Below are 18,932 nucleotides of genomic sequence, written 5' to 3' on the forward strand. Positions count from 1 at the left end.
CTCCACACAGGATCTCTGGAGCTCAGCCAGAGTGATCATCGGGTTCTTGGTCACCTCTCTTACCAAGGCCCTTCTCCCCCGATTGCTCAGTTTGGCCGGGCGGCCAGCTCTAGGAAGAGTCCTGGTTGTTCCAAACTTCTTCCATTTAAGAATTATGGAGGCCACTGTGCTCTTGGGAACCTTCAATGCGGCAGAATTTTTTTTTTAGCCTTCCCCAGATCTGTGCCTCGACACAATCCTGTGTCTGAGCTCTGCAGACAGTTCCTTCGACCGCATGGCTTGGTTTTTGCTCTGATATGCATTGTCAGCTGTGAGACCTTATATAGACAGGTGTGTGCCTTTCCAAATCATGTCCAATCAATTGAATTTACCACAGGTGGACTCCAATCAAGGTGTAGAAACATCTGAAAGATGAACAAGAGAAATGGGAGGCACCTGAGCTAAATTTCAAGTGTCATAGCAAAGCGTCTGAATACTTATGTCCATGTGATATTTCAGTTTTTTCTTTTTAATAAATTTGCAAAACTTTCTAAAATCATGTTTTCTCTTTGTCATTATGGGGTATTGAGTGTAGATTGATAAGGCAAAAAAATGAATTTAAGCGATTTCAGCTTTTTTTTACAAAAAATTTTTTGCAAAATAACAAAATGTGAAAAAAGTGAAGGGGTCTGAATACTTTCTGAATGCACTGTATATACATAAAAATATATTGCATTGATTTTTTTTATTTATATTAATTTGGATCAAAAATTCATTGTTCACATTGACAAATGCCGAGACAAAGCAAGTGTGAGCCATGCCTATTTTCATTCCAATAGCATTTCACAAATGCAAACAATTATTCACACAAATACGTTTTTTTGTGAAATATCTCCAGGTCGCCATGCTTCCATTGTTGAAAACAGTGGCATATCAATGAAATAATTATTCACTGTTTCCCCATTCTAAGAATTTAAAAATAAAAAAGTTACAGCCACAAATAAATTAAACAAAAATTTGGTTTGGGGCCCACGGGGTTGCTTGTGTTTCTTTCTTTTGTTTCACGACATTCTTGTTGGTGTAATGGACATCTGAAGTGATATTTTGCTTTTGTGTTGAAACATCAATATTCTTTTATTATTAGGAACTTTTCCACCAAATGTCACTGGAGACAGCACACTTTACAGTATCATGAATGAAGAGGTCAAAGTTCAATATCAAACTGATGATGATGATGGTGCGAACGTTATATTTACGTTGGTCACAAATTCCACTGATATCAACATCACAGGTGAGGAAGTTTTCTCCTCATTAATTTACATTGCTTTTTCCTCTATGTTTAGGTTATAAATTATGCAGATTATTTTTGTTGATACTTTGCTTATTTCACATTTCCACACCGATTGGTTTCCTCTGCCATATACGAAATCCAGAGGCGATCACCAGAAGCTGAACTTTTAAAGTCCTGGTGATGAAAACAATTCCTCTTTTCTCTTTGCTTTGCAGAAAATGGTGTGCTGATGTGGCGTCCCACATCCATTGAACCAACGTTTGCCATTGTGGTGGCAAATAACAGCAAAGCCGTTGGCCAGCTCGTTTTGACTCTCGTGGTGTGTTCCTGTGAAAATAATGGAACTTGTGACTTTGAGCAGGAATATTCTTCCACTTCAGGAGAAGGTGGCACCATTTTCAAGGTAAGGCTGATAAAAGAGTTCTGCATTAATATCTGTCAATCTAATTTTAGGAAGTAGAAGTAAAACTCTGATGGGCCATGATGTGTTTTATGAAGCTGATATTCAGCAGAAGTGGATGGTTGAGCTAAAATAAAATATCTGGATTGAGAAAACAGAAAATAGGTGACATTAGGATAGGAGAGAGATAAGAGGGCTGAAGAGTGTGCGATGACGATGAAGAGAAGGAAATGGAGGCTGGATGGAAATTTAAAAAACTAGGGCATGCCCGTACTATATCTATATCTAAAATTATATCCCCCCCTCTATTTACATGAAATGGTTTGGTCTATGAAATGTTTTGGTCTATTCGCAACGCCAAAGCGAACGGCGAACGCTTTACATGAAATGGTTTCGTCCATGAAATGTTTTGGTCCATTCGCAACGCCAAAGCGAACGGCGAACGGCTTGCGAGTACAGTGACAATCCCCCCGGGGTTTTAATTAGTTTTAAAACGGAGCTTGGCAACCGCTGGCGTTCTTTAGCCGGCAGCTTCGCCCGCCCGAACGCCGTTACAGTACCTTCGACCGCGAGTTGCTCGGACTTCACTTGGCGGTCAGGCACTTCCGCCATCTGCTCGTGCGAGTACAGTGACAATCCCCCCCCCCCCCCTCTATTTACATGAAATGGTTTTTATTAGTTTTAAAACATAGTTTAACGCCAACATAGCGCCAACATAGTTTGCAAACGTGAAATAAATGAATACGCTCTCAAATGTGCCATCCGAGGCAGAGTGTGTCCGCCACGTTCGGCACACGCGATAGCTCGCTGCTCTCTGATTGGTTGAATCGTTTTTTGGACATAGCTCGGTAAGTAATTGTCCGATTAATATGAAACCTTGAAAAGGCACATCCTCGGGTCCCCAGCAATATACCTGGAAAGTTTAAAGTATATCGGACCCGTGGTTGTCGAGAAACAGCGGTCACAGACAAACAAACGTACAAACGTACAAACGTACAAACGTACAAACAAACACACAGAGATTACTGGAATTATAGATAGATAAGAGGAGGATGTTCATGGTATTTGTTTGGTATGAAAGAGGAGAGTTTCAACAACTTTCCTTTATTTCATACTTGTATGGTCTACGGCACTGCACGGGGAAAAAATTATGTAAGGGTTCCAGCACATGCTGTGCATTGAAAACGTATGGTGTTATTGCCCTCATGGTGGTGTACTTTTCCCGGCGGGGGTTTTGGGACGTGTTTGACATTGAAAATCTATGGAGTTATTGGCCTCATGATGGTTAACTTCTGCCTGCGGGCCGGCGGAAGCACGGCCTGACCCCACTCCCAATATACATCTTATGGTGGCCTTGGTGGCCTCAAAACGTCCTTCAAGGCCAACGTGCGGTCACTTAAAACCTTATAACTTCTCCATCAAACCCCCTCCATTTTGTTCTCTTCGCTTTCTCATTTTTTTTTTGAATTATTCGTTCAGATGGTGAATTAAAAATTAAATTCCTCGGGTGAAATCCATTTTGACATAAATGTCCGGGTACATACCACCATTTTAAAAGAAAATTTTCAACATCCATTCTGAAGATTGTGTAATTCAGAACTTCCATATCAGTGTGTGTGTGTGTGTGTGTGTGTGTGTGTGTGTGTGTGTGTGTGTGTGTGTGTGTGTGTGTGTGTGTGTGTGTGTGTGTGTGTGTGTGATGTTTGAGGGAGTGACCACAAAAAACATGCTTGCTTGTACCTCTTGTATTGCTGCAATACTTTGTGCATACTTGTTTAACTTCTGTCTTTGTGTGTTATCTTGATTTGCTCATTTGTTTTCATTTTAAAGGTAAGTTCTTGCTTCCACAAGTATCATCTTTGGCTTCTGTGTCTCCACAGGTTGCAACCTGCAATTGTAGCCAGGGTTACACTGCAAATGACTGCAGTGAGGATTTCAACCCTTGTACCAACAGCACTTGCTTCGCAGGGGTCACGTGCACAGACAAACCAGCTCCCTCTTTGGATTTTGAGTGTGGTCCCTGCCCAGATAGACTCATTGGGAATGGCAGCAAATGCTACGGTGAGCTCAAAGCGATAATCAAGTGATGGAAATTTGTTTATTTCGATGTTGTTGTGACAGGTGTACTTTGGCAAATGCATACGAGGTATTGATAAAGTTAATTCGACATTCATGAGGAATATTTCTGAAGAATATTTATCATGTTGTGACCAATTCACAGCACTTAACATTGTGCACAATGCTGGTTGGTTGCATCATTCTAAAATGTCTTTTTCAGCTATTTTGTGAACAACAAATAACGTTCTGTGAATATCAGGATCGTACTGCATGTGTAAGATTGCATAAATGGATATTGTGTTATTATCTCATTCAGATATTGATGAATGCTTGAACAACAGTCCATGTGAGCACAATTGCATCAACATCCTCCCTGGTTACAACTGCACTTGTCATGAAGGTTACAGCATCAATTCATCTGATTCCAACAAATGTGACGGTATGTAGGGGTTAACATTTTATCTTTGTTTGGGCTTGTTAAGTTTTTATATGGAGGTTGGTGAGAAGGACACATTGAGGATAATAAAATGTAATACAGGATGTTCCTTAAATAGGGGCCCATTTTGACTTCAGGCACCGAAGGTGGACGGAGGTTTTCACCCCTGTCTGTCGGTTTATCTGTTTCTCTGTTGTTTTGTCTGTAAGCGGGATATCTCAAAAGGTTGTAGAGGAATTCAGGAAAATTTTTGGTGGACATTTTGTGTGTGTGAGAAGATCGAATAGATTAGATCTTGGTGAAGAGGTAGATCTGGATCAGGTTACTAGAATTTTAAAGTGATTCTTCACCATTGAAAGATCCAGCCAAAAATTATATGCAGCATGATATCTCATAAAGTTGACCCATTGCTTGTCCCCCAACATTCCCAGAACCTGACTCACTGTGATTTGTTTTTTAACTCACTGTGAGTTTAATAAAGCACAGAATTTTGACTGTGCACACACAGTCCTTGAATGAGCTACGAGATTGCATCACCACTTGTGTTTTTAAGGGCATATCCCGGGCCATCTGTGCAAACGTTACGAACAATTTTGTTCAACGTATCCAGAAGTGTATTGACAGAAAAGGTGGACATGTTGAGTGTTGAACTAAACTTCAAACATTACTCTCAACTCTTCCATATTAAACTGGAAAGTTCTGTAAGCTTATTGTGTTCGTTAAATAACGAGACGGCACTCGGTAAAGAGCATACCTCTGCCAGGTTTGACCAGTTTACGGTTTGTATCCCTCTGAGAGGCCGGATCTGGATCCAGATCTTGATCAAAATCGAATTGGCTTGTTCTTGTCACCGAATCAACTCATCCACAATTTTTTGAGATATCATGCTACGTGTAGTTTTTGGCCCCATCTCTTAATGGTGAAGAACAACAAACAAACAACCACCTTTCGAGGCCATTTTTCCCTGCATAGCAGGGGTTGGCCTTTTTTGGGCACCGTGGTCCCCTTTTTGAAGCAATGATTTGACACCAACAAATGTTCCTGCCACCAACCCTATTAGTGGCCTCTTGTGACACACAGGGAATTACCAGTGAACTGGTACTCAATTTGCCGACCTCGGAAGGATGACAGCCCTGCTGGCGTTAATTCAGCGATCAACCGGGATTCGAACCCAGGATCCTGGGATCTCAAGCCGGTACCTTTCACCAAAATCGAATCACTTTGGCCTTGTCACAAACCCAACTTGTCCCCAAACCTTCATCAAAATCCGTGCATAACTTTTTGAGATATCATGTTGTATATCGTTTTTAGACCTGTCGCTCAATGGTGAAAAAACACTTTTAAAATTCTCATATCTGGATCTGGATTCGGATCTTGATCAAAATCGGATCAAATCTTCCTCATCATACACCCAACCTGGATGCGAAATTTCGTCCAAATGCGTTTGTAACTTTTTGAGATATAGTCCTACATGTCGTTTCTGTCCCTACCTCTCAATGGTGAAGTAGCACTTTAAAAATTCTAGGATCCGGATCTAAAGCAAAACCGAATCAATTCGTCCTTGTCACACACCCAACCTCTCCACCAAATTTCGTCCAAATCAGTCCACATCTTTTGAGATATCTTGCTCACAGAAAAAACAGACAAACAGTTGAAAACATAGCATCCGTCTACCTTCGGTGGTGGAGGTAAGAATGGGTACCTTATTTAAGGGACACCCTGAATATACTGGAGAATATAAAGTGTTTAATCCTTGTAATGATTCAGAATATTTTAAGTCGAAGTTTGTGACGGCACAACATGAAAAAAAGACGTTCATTTGCAGGGGATTACAGCTTATAATGCAAATAGAAGAAAAGGTAAATATGTTAATGAAGTGGTTTTCAGAAATAAAAAGCTCTCACCTTGGAATTTGATTTTATCGCATGTTTTTGATGCCCAACCAAGAAAAATCATTCAAAAGAATGACTCGTCATATGTTAAGGTGTCAGACAGAAATCATTGAAACGGAATGCGTTTCCAGCCAATAATATATTACCATTTGTTTTGTCGATTTTGGAAAATAAAGATTCACAAACAACTTTTGTCATCCACAATCAGTGTTCAGAAATGTTGGGGTGTGTAAGGGAGACAAATGCTGAGGTATGGATACAAAACATCAACTGTATTTCAAGGGATCCAACCTCACCTTGACTCATCTGTTTGTGTGTTACATTGTTCACAAAATCGACAGAATGGAGGCATGTTAGGAGGTGAAAATAATATTAGTAAATGTGCAATGGAAAGGGAATATTACATGAAACCTTGGTGGATAAGGAATACATTCCATTAGCAAGAATGTGTTTTTGCATTAATTGATTATGACGTGCAAATGTATTTTTGTTCCATCAGACATTGATGAGTGTGCCAACGAATCAAGTTGCGTGGATAACGCACAATGCAACAACTTACCGGGCACTTACAACTGCACCTGTGATGTTGGCTTTTCAGGCGATGGCAGTGTGGTTTGTGAAGGTACAGTAGGCCTGTCTTTGAAAACTTTCAGCTCTTTTCTTTTGCCTCCACAGGTGAAGGTTGGATGCGTTATTTTTCTGGCTGTCCATCGGTTTGCCTGTCCATCAGTCTGTCCGTTATCGGTTTTGTTACCACAATAACTCATGGACCACTGAAAAGCTTTCAAACCAACTTGGCACAAGAATTGACTGTAAATCAAAGATGGACTGATTCAACTTAGGATTCAATTGATCAACGTTCATGTGCCCTTTCAAAACTATTTCTGTCTTCTACCGACTCCTCTCCGGTCTAGCTCCCCCATGTCTGTCTGTGCTCTGTCCCCCAAATATTCCTGCAGGACGCACAACATCTGCCAGCAACCCTCTTCTGGTGAAACTGCCAAAATCAAGACTCTCTGCTCACCTTCACTCCTTCATTCCTCTTTTCTCCCGCCTCTGGAACAAACTCCCTCACTCTCTTCAATCCCTCTCCTCCCTCCAGGTCTTTAAAACAGCTGTTCACCACCATCTCTTGTCTTCCACCATCCAGGACCTTGAGCTCTTCGACCCCTGTTAATTCACCCCAGATCCACTTTTTTTTTGAAATTCCCACTTCTTTCTTTCCTGGAAGTTCTAGCAGTGTCCATGTGTTTTATACCTTTTCCACCCCCCCCCCCCCCTCCCGCCTTCCCATGCCTCCTCCCCCCCCAAGCCCTCTCCCTCCCACGGATCTTCCGTAGTCCCTGTTCTGTGCTGTTGTACAAGTGCGCTTCCCTCTCTCTCCCCATCTTGTCTCCCTCTTCCTTTATTGCATGTTTTGTGTGTCCGTTTGTTGTTGGTTTTTTGTGATTGATGTTAGCTCTTAAACGAAACTCGATCTTGTATACAAAAAATAAATAAATAAATAAAATAATTAATTTTTTTCTTAAAAGCTAGGTTACTAAGTCGTTCGTGTTTGATGTTTAACATGGAAAAATATATATGGAGAATTTTAACAAATCATTTGACAACGACTTCATGAAGTAAACTGACGAAGTCTATCCTTCTTCCAGATATTGATGAATGTCGGAATGAAAGTGCATGTGGAGATCATTCGATTTGCACAAACAACAACGGCTCTTTCAGTTGCTCATGTGAGAAAGGATATAAAGGAAGTCCTTGCACAGGTAATTGTTTTTCTTCATGACTGTGGCACCATGGTTTTCACCATTTCATGCTAATTTGATGGATATTTTATTTGTTTATTGCCTGCCTTTTACAGTCAAATAGAAAGCATACACTTGATCAATGAAATTGTTCATGTTTTTTTTTTACATTTTCTGGATTTTGAATTTTCAAAACGTTTTCTTGTAATAATTTCCCATGTCAACTACAGATGTTGATTTTAAAAAATCCAAACAAGTTTGGTTGTTCAAGCAGCAGTTGAAGAGAGAGAGTGATTATTTAACCAAAGGTTCAGTTTGTACAGCGCCTTCAAAAAGTATTCACACCCCTTGGTTTTTTCACATTTTTTTGTTTTACAACCAGAATATAAATGGATTAAATGAAGATTGTTTTGTCACTCATCTACACATAATACCCCATAATGTCAAAGTGGAACTTTTTATTGAGAAATTTTGACAAAGTAACGAAAAATGAAAAGCTGAAGTGTCTTGAGTCAATAGGTATTCAACTCCTTTCCCATGATGCTCCAAATTAAGCTCAGGTGCATCCAATTTCCTTTGATCATCCTTGAGATGTCCCCACAACTTGATTGGAGTCCACCTGTAGCCAATTCAATTGATTGGACACATTTTAGAAAGAAACACACCTTTCTATATAAGGTCCCACAGTTGACAGTGCATGTCAGAGCAGAGACTCGACCTTGAGGTCCAAGGAACTGTCCATAAAACTCCGAGACAGAATTTTGCGGAGTCATATATCTGGGGAAGGGTATAAAACCATTTATAGAGTGTTGAAAGCTCCCAAGAGCACAGTGAGCTCCATCATTAGGAAATGGAAAGAATGCGGAAATACTCAGACTCTTTCTAGAGTTGGCGGAAAGACCAAACTGAGGAACCCGGCTAGAAGGATGTTGGTCAGGAAGGTGACCGAAAACCCAATGACCACTCTGACACAACTACAGAATTCCTTGTCCGAGATGGGAGAACCTACCGAAGGACAACAGTCTCAACAGCACTTCACAAATCACGGCTTTATGGGAGAGTGGCCAGACGGATGCCATCCCTGAGAAAAGGGTACATGACAACATGCCTGGATTTGCAAAAAGGCATGTGAAAGACTCTGATCATGAGGCAAAATGTTCTGTCGTCTGATGAGAGGAAAATTGAACTCTTTGGCCTGAATGCAAAGCACTACGTCTGGCGGAAACAGAGCACAGCTCATCACTCATCTAACACCATTCCGACTGTGAAGCATTGTGATGGCAGCATCATGTTATGGGGATGTTTCTCATCGGAGATGAGATGCCATCGCTACAGAGATGCCTTTCAGTGGCAGAGACTGGGAGATTTGTGAGGATAGAAGGAACAATGAATAGAGCCAAATCCAGGCAAATCCTTGAGGAAAACCTGCTTCAGAATGCAAAAGACCTGAGACTGTGGCAAAATTTACGTTCCAACAGGCCAACGACCCCCAAGCATACCCAATAATACTCGAAGATGTAATCTCTGCCAAAGGTGCTTCTACGAAGTATTGACCCAGGAGCTGAATACTTATGTAAATTAGATGTTTCTGTATTTAAGTTTCTTATTGTTTTGTGAAAATTAAAAAAAAAATTCCACTTTGAAATTATATGGGATATTAAGTGTAAATCGGCGACAAAAAAATTTCACAATTTAAACCATTTTTAATTCAGGCTGTAACACAACAAAATGTGAAGAAAGGAAAGCGGTGTGGATAAATTATGAAGGCAAAAGTATGTGTGGACTGTACATGATGGTGTTCCACGATACTGCAGCAACTTCTTTCATGTTAATAGTGTGCAAATTTCTGAGAACAAAAGTCAGGCCTGGCTAAAGATTAGATGGGTCAGTTGTTACTTTAGTGCTGTGGAATAACAGTGGCCTGCAAAAGCATATATGCCCCCCCCCCACCCCCCCTCCAATTTTTTCACACTTTTGTGTCAAATGAGCTTATTTCATGATGCTTTCAAATCAAACTTAAAATATAGAGTCCTCACGAACTTCTCCAAAGTGATAAAGCTAAAAATGGAAATAAAATGTGAGTATGTGAGATTAATAGAGAACTAGAACAACACTCTTCGACGTCACGACGCCTCCGCCCACATTATTACATCATTATACGTACCTCTACCAAGTTTGATTTAAATCTGTTCAGCTGTTCCCAAGTTATCACATTTTTACCTGACATGACCTCTGACCTTTGGCCTTTGACCTCGGACCGCGAAATCTAATCAGTTCATCTGTACGTCATTATACATACCTGTTCCAAGTTTGAATTAGATCAATTCAGCCATTTTCAAGTTATGGACCGAATACAGAGTTTGACTTTTGACCCCAAAATCTAATCAGTTAATCCTAACATCATTATACATACCAGTACCAAGTTTGAATTATGTCACTTCAGCCGTTCTCAAGTTATATACCTATTGCAGACTTTGACCTCTTGACCCCAAATTCTAATCAGCTAATCTTTACCTCATTATACAAACCTGTACCAAGTTTGAACTAGAACGGGCACTCGGTAGAGCGCATACCTTCGCCGCAGCTACTGTTCTGTACTTGGCATGGGAGTGTAGGGAACAGAACAACAAAAATACGATTTTGACCTTTTCGTGACCTTGACCTTGACCTTTGACCCGATTGCTCCCAAAATCTAATCAAATGTGTCCCGTATAATAACCAATCATCCCACCAAATTTCATGCAATTCGGTTGAATACTTTTTGAGTTATGCGAATAACATACACACACACACACAGACATACAAATAAATACACAGCGATCAAAACATAACCTTCCGCTTTTGCGAAGGTAATTAGATCACTTTAGCTGTTCTCAAGTTATATACCTATGACAGGCTTTGACCTTTGACCTCTTGACACCAACATCTAATCAGTTCATCTTTACATCTTCCTACATAACTGTTCCAAATTTGGTGAGAATCCATCACTGGTTCGCAAGTTAGCGCGGTAACAGGATTTTTACCCAACATGACCTCTGACCTTTGGCCTTTGATATTGTAACCCCAAAATATAATTCGTTCATCTTTACCTCATTATACATACCTGCATCAAATTTGACTAAGATCCCTTCAGCCATTCTCAAGTTATCATGGTGATGAACACCTATCGTGGACGGACGGACAGCCAGACGGACGGACAGCCGGACGGACAACCTGAAAACGCAATGCCTCCATCGACGTCTTCTGTGGAGGCATCAAAATCAGATGATTCTCAGTTGCATAAGTATTCAAACCCTTTGCCTCATTAACCCTAAATCATTTTAGGAGCAAAGTATTTGTTTGAAAGGTTACAAAATAAGTATAATAGTTTTTTCCTCGATGTAGTCAGTGGTTTAACTTATGTATTAAGTTCCCCACTTATTGAAGGAGTTTTAAGGTGAAACTCACTTGGTCAACCAACAATGCAAACAATGAGGAGCAAGGAGCTTTCCAAAGCAGTCAGACATAAACTGGTGAAGAATCACTGTTCAGGAGAGGGTTATACATCAGAAGATTTCAAAGTCACGCATTATCCCTTTAGTACAGTGAAATCCATCTTTAAGAAGTGGAGGACGTATTATACCACGCAGATCAATCTACCCAGATCATATCGCCCATCCAAACTCAGCAGCCGGCCAAGCATGTAACTGGTTCAGGATGTCACTGTAAATCCAACAATGACTTTGAAAGGTCTGCAAGGCTCTATCCAAGATGGGTGTCAGTGTTCATCCATTAAAATATCCCATTTCCTTCTGTATTCATCCTGGCCACTCTATGTATCCTCTTCTGCCCCAAAATTCTCCTCACACCCATTGTCTGTCCAAGTCTCCTTCTATCTAGGCCTTTATCTCTGCTGTTGGTGTTTCCCCCCTCTCTCTTCAGTTCCTTTTTGTCCTGTTATGTCCTGATCCACTCAGTGTACTACCTCTTGGAAGAGGCTCGACTATGTACACAAAAAGGCAACATCATGATCTGGGGCTCTGACCCTCCCAAGAGGTCTGGGAATTTTGAGTACGGCAGACCAAAATTGAGCTTGCGGTGTGGCCGAATGCATTGCTGATTGAGTCATTGGGCCATTTTTCTTTCCTGACGGCACTATATGTCAGATAATTAACTCCATACGTTGGAGAAATTTATATTCCCACAATTGGTAGAACTGCAACCAGAAGTCATTCACCCACTGGCCGGAGCTCCCCCACACTGGAGTCTGATATTGCACAATTTTCTCAAATAACTCTAAAATGATTGATGGATTGTGCATGATGGGCAAATTTGGTGGCCACCAGGTTCAGCGGACATAACCCCTCTCAATTTATTTTTCTATAGGTTATGTGAAGGCCATGGTGTACCAAACAGGTGTTACCGATATTGCGCACCCGAAGAAGAGGATTAGGGCTGCAATTGAGAATGTAGATGCAGAAATGCTCAACCTAATCTGGAAGGAGATCGATTATCGCCCAGACATGTTGTGTGTCATGGTGTGCTTGCCAAAAGTGTACTGATGATGATAAATGGTGATCGTGACAATATAACTTGGAGAAATGTTTTTTCACATACAGCAATTAATATTGTTGTATCCCATTTGATTGTTTTTTTATTACCGTTTGAATTTGGAACGGTAATTTGTGGACACACTTTTGATGCCGATTACTCCAAATATAACATTTTGCTTCACCGTTGACCAATAAGACCGAACAGAGTATTTATTTTTGTCTGTGCACAACATACCTCAGGAGACATCTTGTGATGGCAGAACCTATAATTTGAGAAACTTTGCCTGAATTTGCATCAAACATTATATAACATTTTGCATTTGTTTTCACCAGACTGGAATGAATGCACCAAAAACACTGAATGTCATCTTAACGCCGACTGTGTGAACACGATTGGTTCCTACAAATGCACCTGCAAGTCCGGCTACACTGGAAATGGACGTGATTGTGTGGACATCGATGAGTGTCTCAGTGGACACAACACTTCTTGTGATGCTGAGACCATGTTATGTAAAAACCTGAAAGGAAGCTACACTTGTGACTGTCGTCCTGGATACAGAAATGATTCTGGACAATGCATAGGTATGTTTACAAGTTCAGAACATTACCATTGTTGCAAACACATCCTTAAAATCATGGCTGTTTGGTGGTCATCACTTGATCTCCGACGAATCACACAGCTAATGGAAGTTTGTGGTGGTAATGGATTTCCCAGTTATATTCAGAAAAAACTCATCCTGGCATTGATGGGATTCTTTCCAACCTCAAATTTAACTCTTACTGACCAATGGATAACTTCAGAGAGAAACGTGGGGAGAATAATCATCATTTTAAGTGAACAACCTGGGTCGTTACATGGAAGGTGATGTTGTGAAAACGAGAATGGAGAAAATAAAAGTGAAGAATAGGAGAGGGAGTGGGAAGTTTGATGTGGGAGAAATGGGAAGGGAGGGTGATTAAAAAAAACATAAAATGATCGGGAAAAGAAGGGGGTTGTGATGCACATCGGGGGATGAAGGAAAGATAGTTGGTCTAAAATGTATACCCTTCCCCACCCTATCCCCCAAATCATATGAACTTTTACCCCCTCAATGCACATGTTATATATTCATGACCCATTGATGTTCTTGTTTCTGTTCGCATTGAAGCCCGACTGCTCCTCCATAAAACAATTGTGGATGTTAATGGTTCAAATTCAGTTCATTCAGCCTCCATGTAAATGGGATGTACATACAATAACTAAATGGACAAAAATATGTTTTTGGGTCGGAGACATGATAGATTTTGAGGTCATCTCATCTCGATTCTCAAAGAGGTGAACTTATAAAATGGGTCGTGATGTTTGAATGTCTGTACTTCCATCCGTCTGTCGGGTCGTCCGTTAACCTCTTTGCTGTTTTTGCTGCTCCTCCCCTATCACCCGGCTGATTGTTTTGAAACTTGACACATGAAGAATACAAGAAAGTAGCCCGCGCGATCGCTTAGGCTTCGCTTTTTCGATTTCGGATCATGGGTCTTGGGGGGTGGGGGGGAGGGGGGTGGGAAGCTACTACCCCCCAAACTGTGGAAACCTCCTAATCCCCTATTTACCAACCAATTGCTCTGAAACGTGTTGCAGCCCTTCTGCTCCATGGCCCGCACAATCGCTCAGGCTTCATGTTTTTTATTTCGTACCAGTGCCCCCCAGGGTATCAGGGAGGCTTCCAGGGGAGGGAGCTCTATCAAATCAGCAGAGGTCTGACCTGCAACCTCAAGAGATGACCGTCAGCCCACTCGGGGCTATTTTTTCTCTAGGTCGATGGAGGAGTTAGAAAACAGGACGGAGCAGGAAGTAGCAGGGCAAATCGAACAGCAGAAAGAAGGGAAGGGTGGGGGGAGGGGGGAACACACAAGCTGCATGGTCGAGGGGCAAAATAGACTGATTCTGGGAGTAAAATACATGTGGAAGAATCAGAGCAAGGGTTGGACACAGAAGGTGAATAATATGTACAAGACAACTCTCAATTACAGAAGTGGAGGATAAATTTGAGGAAGAAACAGAAAGGAAACAAAGAAAAAAAAGGACGCATACACGCACATATATATATAAGTTCAAAACACACCTGGTCACAAGTGTGCCGCGCTGACCGGGTCCTCAGTCGAGGTCCTCAGCATCATCCCGTTTCGGCCCTTCAACCTCGATACGGTCAGCTAAGGTGGGCCAGCAGGGGCACGTACACATCCACATGCAGCAACTGCATCTGGATGCGTACATACCCCCACCCCCAGCCAGTGCGAACAACAACAACAACGACAACAACAACACCACCTCCACATCCAGAATCCACAGCACCAAACAATCATGGTGGAACACTCAAACACCCACCTTTACACCCTTCACCACTCACCAAAAAAACACACCAGATCATTCATACACACACATACACACCCATACACACACATACATACAGAACACCAACCAAACAACCACCTACACTTACATCATACACCACTCAACACACAAAAACACACACTCATGCCAAAATTAATTCATGCAAAAACACACACCCTCACTCACTCATATACACAAAATAAGAAGTAATAATGGTAACAAAAAAAAAAAACAAAAAAAAAAACACACACATATATATATATATATATATAATTATATATATATAATATACTAGCTTGCCTCGGCTGACGACGCTCGCCTCACCACACTTCATTAAAGTGCAACGGACTTGTTTTAGCTGAGAACAATGACTGTACCTGAGTTGCTGTGTTGTCATGATTTATACCCATCATAATACAAACAATTATTTAGCACAAATATATTTGTTGTGTTTGTGATATTACATTTTTACAAGCAATTTAGGTTGAAAAAAAATTTTTTTTTAATTCAAAAAAGAACCCCTCAGCACATACATATGGGAGGCGTAGGTGCAAACTGGAAGTTTGGGACGATTACACCTCACCACCATGGAATTAAAAACACCTCACAACCAAGTAATTCAAAACACCTCCCCACCACATAATACAAAACACCTCACCACCAAGTAATTCAAAACACCTCCCCACCACGTAAATCAAAAACACCTCACCACCATGTCATTAAAAACACCTCACCACCACGTAATTCAAAACACCTCACCACCACGTAAATCAAAACATCTCACCACCACGTAAATCAAAAACACCTCACCACCATGTCATTAAAAACACCTCACCACCACGTAATTCAAAACACCTCACCACCACGTAATTCAAAACACCTCACCACCAAGTAATTCAAAACACCTCCCCACCACGTAAATCAAAAACACCTCACCACCATGTCATTAAAAACACCTCACCACCACGTAATTCAAAACACCTCACCACTACGTAATTCAAAACACCTCACCACCACGTAAATCAAAAACACCTCACCACCATGTCATTAAAAACACCTCACCACCACGTAATTCAAAACACCTCACCACCACGTAAATCAAAACATCTCACCACCATGTAATTAAAAACACCTCACCACCATGTAATTCAGTACACCTCACCCCCACCTAATTTAAAACACCTCACCACCACCTAATTTAAAACACCTCACCCACACCTAATTTAAAACCCCTCCCCACCACATAATTCAAAACACCTCACCACCACGTAAATCAAAACACCTCACCACCACGTAAATCAAAACACCTCACCACCATGTAATTAAAAACACCTCACCACCATGTAATTCAGTACACCTCACCCCCACCTAATTTAAAACACCTCACCACCACCTAATTTAAAACACCTCACCCACACCTAATTTAAAACACCTCACCACCACGTAATTCAAAACACCTCCCCACCACGTAATTCAAAACACCTCACCACCACGTAATTAAAAACACCTCACCACCACGTAATTCAAAACACATCAGCACCACGTTATTCAATACACCTCACCACCACGTAATTCAATACACCTCACCCCCACCTAATTTAAAACACCTCACCACCACGTAAATCAAAACACACCACCACGTAAATCAAAACACCTCACCACCACGTAATTCAAAACACATCAGCACCACTTAATTCAATACACCTCACCACCACATAATTCAATACACCTCACCCCCACCTAATTTAAAACACCTCACCACCACATAATTCAAAACACCTCACCACCACGTAATTCAAAACACCTCACCCCCACCTAATTTAAAACACCTCACCACTACGTGATTTGAAAACCCCTCACCACCACGTAATTAAAAATACCTCACCACCACTTAATTCAAAACACCTCACCACCACGTAATTCAAAACACCTCGCAGCCACGTTATTAAAAACATTTCACAATCACGGAAACAAAAGTTTGAGGGGGTATTTCAGTGACAACAGACACTGCCCAGATACGTCGATATATTGATATAATGACTGTACCTGAGTTGCTGTTTTGTCATGGTTTAAGCCAATCATAATACAAACATTTATTTTGCACAAATGCATTTGTAATATACGTGATATTACATTTTATAAACAATTGAAGTTGAAGACTTAAGTTGAAAAAAAAAAATCGATTTTTTTTTCTTTTTCAAAAACAAAATACCCTTAGGACACATACACGAGAGAGAAAAGTGCGTACCTGAAGTTTGGTACGATTTCACAAAAGCTTGAGGGAGTAGTTCAGTGACGAGACAACACAAGACAGACACTGCACAGATATACATATACGTATATATATATATATATATATATATATATATATATATATATATATATATATATATACAGTCATGTGAAAAAGTAAGTAAACCCCATGTAAAGTTTTGACTTTTTCAACATATTTCAACATACAGCTATTTGATCTTCATTTCAACAATATTGATAGATAAAGTTGATATGACATAACAAATACCATGAAACATTTACATTTTGTAGTCCATTGTATAATTTAAATAAACATAAATGCTAATTTCGCATGTGGAAAAAGTAGGTACACCCTTGGCTCTAAAAGGTGGTATTGCCCCCTTTGGCAGAAACAACCTCAAGTAGGCGTTTCTTATAACTGTCTACCAGTCTCTGACATCAACTGGGAGAAATTTTTGCCCACTCCTCAATGCAGAATTCTTTCAGCTGTGCGATGTTTGAGTGGTTTCCTGCATGTACAGCTCGTTTCAAATCCCCCCACAGCATCTCGATGGGATTTAGATCCGGGCTTTGACTTGGCCATTCCAGAACCCTCCATTTCTTTCTTTTCAGCCATTCCTTGGTGGATTTACTGGATGTTTGGGGTCATTGTCATGTTGCAAGGTCCACCTTCGGTTGAGCTCAAACTTTCCGACAGATGGCCTCACATTATCCTCAAGCACCCTCTGGTACAATGAAGAATTCATAGTCGATTCTATGATGGTGAGCTGCCCAGGCTCTGATGCAGCAAAGCTGCCACAAACCATAATATTTTCACCGCCATGCTTTACAGTTGGTATCAGGTTCTTGTGGTCAAATGCTGTCTTTGGTTTTCGCCAAACATGTATTCTGGTTCTGTGGTCAAATAGCTCTACCTTTAACTCATCTGTCCAGAGCACATTGTTCCAGAAGTGCTGGTCTTTGCCTAGGTGTTCATTGGCAAACTTTAGTCTCACCCTGATGTTCTTTCTGGACAGCAAAGGTTTGCTCCTGGCACACCTCCTCGGTAGATCAAATTTGTGTGGCCTCTTTCTAATGGTAGACTCGTGCACTTTGACATCAACAGTGGCAAGAGCTACCTGTATGTCATGTGATGACATTCTGGGGTTCTTAGAGACTTCTTTTAGCATCTTGCGGTCTGCTCATGGGCTGAACTTCCTGGGGCGGCCTGGCCTGAACAAGTTGGCAGTGTTTGGAATCTTCTCCACTTGTAGATGATCTTCCGGACAGTTGAATGATTGATTTGAAATTGTTTGGAGATCTTTTTAAATCCCTTCCCAGACTCGTAGGCATCTATAACCTTCTTTCTGAAGGCCTCAGAGAGCTCTTTTGATCTAGGCATGGTGACGCCGCACACTTCAACAACAAAAAGCAAACCAAACGAAATGTCTGAAGTTTAAATAAGACAGGTTCCTCCAAGATCCTCTCTAACGATGTTCTAATCATTTGCACCTGAGCTGGTGCACCTGATTCTAATTTTAGGTATTTGAAGTAGTGATAAAATGTCGGGGTGGACTTACTTTTTCCACATGCGAAATTTGCACTTATGTTTATTTCAATTATACAATGGACTACAAAATGTAAATGTTTCATGATATTTGTTATATTATATCACCTTTATCTATCAATATTGTTGAAATGAAGATCAAATAGCTGTATGTTGAAATATGTTGAAAAAGTCAAAACTTTACATGGGGTGTACTTACTTTTTCACGTGACTGTATATACTATTGGGGTCACCCGTGGGGATCCCACGGGCATGGACGTGTGTGACATTTCGACATATTGAGTTAGATGCTGCACCTGCACATGCAGTTTCACAAAATGGTTACTGGCAATGTATTTACTTCTGATAACATGTGAATGCATGTGCGTGCACATGGGAAACACAGTTTGAAATGTGTTATTACATCGCATGTAAAATGTGACTTTAAGA

General features: G+C 40.8%; 1 protein-coding gene across 1 annotated transcript in view; it reads left to right on the forward strand.

Moving 5' to 3' along the window:
- Nucleotides 1-18,932, forward strand: part of LOC137425858 (uncharacterized) — a 156,146-nt gene that overhangs the window by 66,220 nt on the left and 70,994 nt on the right. The window contains exons 25-31 of the mRNA XM_078775227.1: nt 1,124-1,270; nt 1,486-1,673; nt 3,551-3,731; nt 4,045-4,167; nt 6,556-6,678; nt 7,709-7,822; nt 12,667-12,915. Of these exons, the coding sequence (XP_078631353.1) occupies nt 1,124-1,270; nt 1,486-1,673; nt 3,551-3,731; nt 4,045-4,167; nt 6,556-6,678; nt 7,709-7,822; nt 12,667-12,915 (1,125 nt within the window). The remainder of the gene's footprint in view (nt 1-1,123; nt 1,271-1,485; nt 1,674-3,550; nt 3,732-4,044; nt 4,168-6,555; nt 6,679-7,708; nt 7,823-12,666; nt 12,916-18,932) is intronic.

This window comes from Myxine glutinosa, chromosome 4 (genome assembly GCF_964187855.1).
Source record: "Myxine glutinosa chromosome 4, kmMyxGlut1.1, whole genome shotgun sequence".
Classification (NCBI taxonomy): Eukaryota; Metazoa; Chordata; class Myxini; order Myxiniformes; family Myxinidae; genus Myxine; species Myxine glutinosa.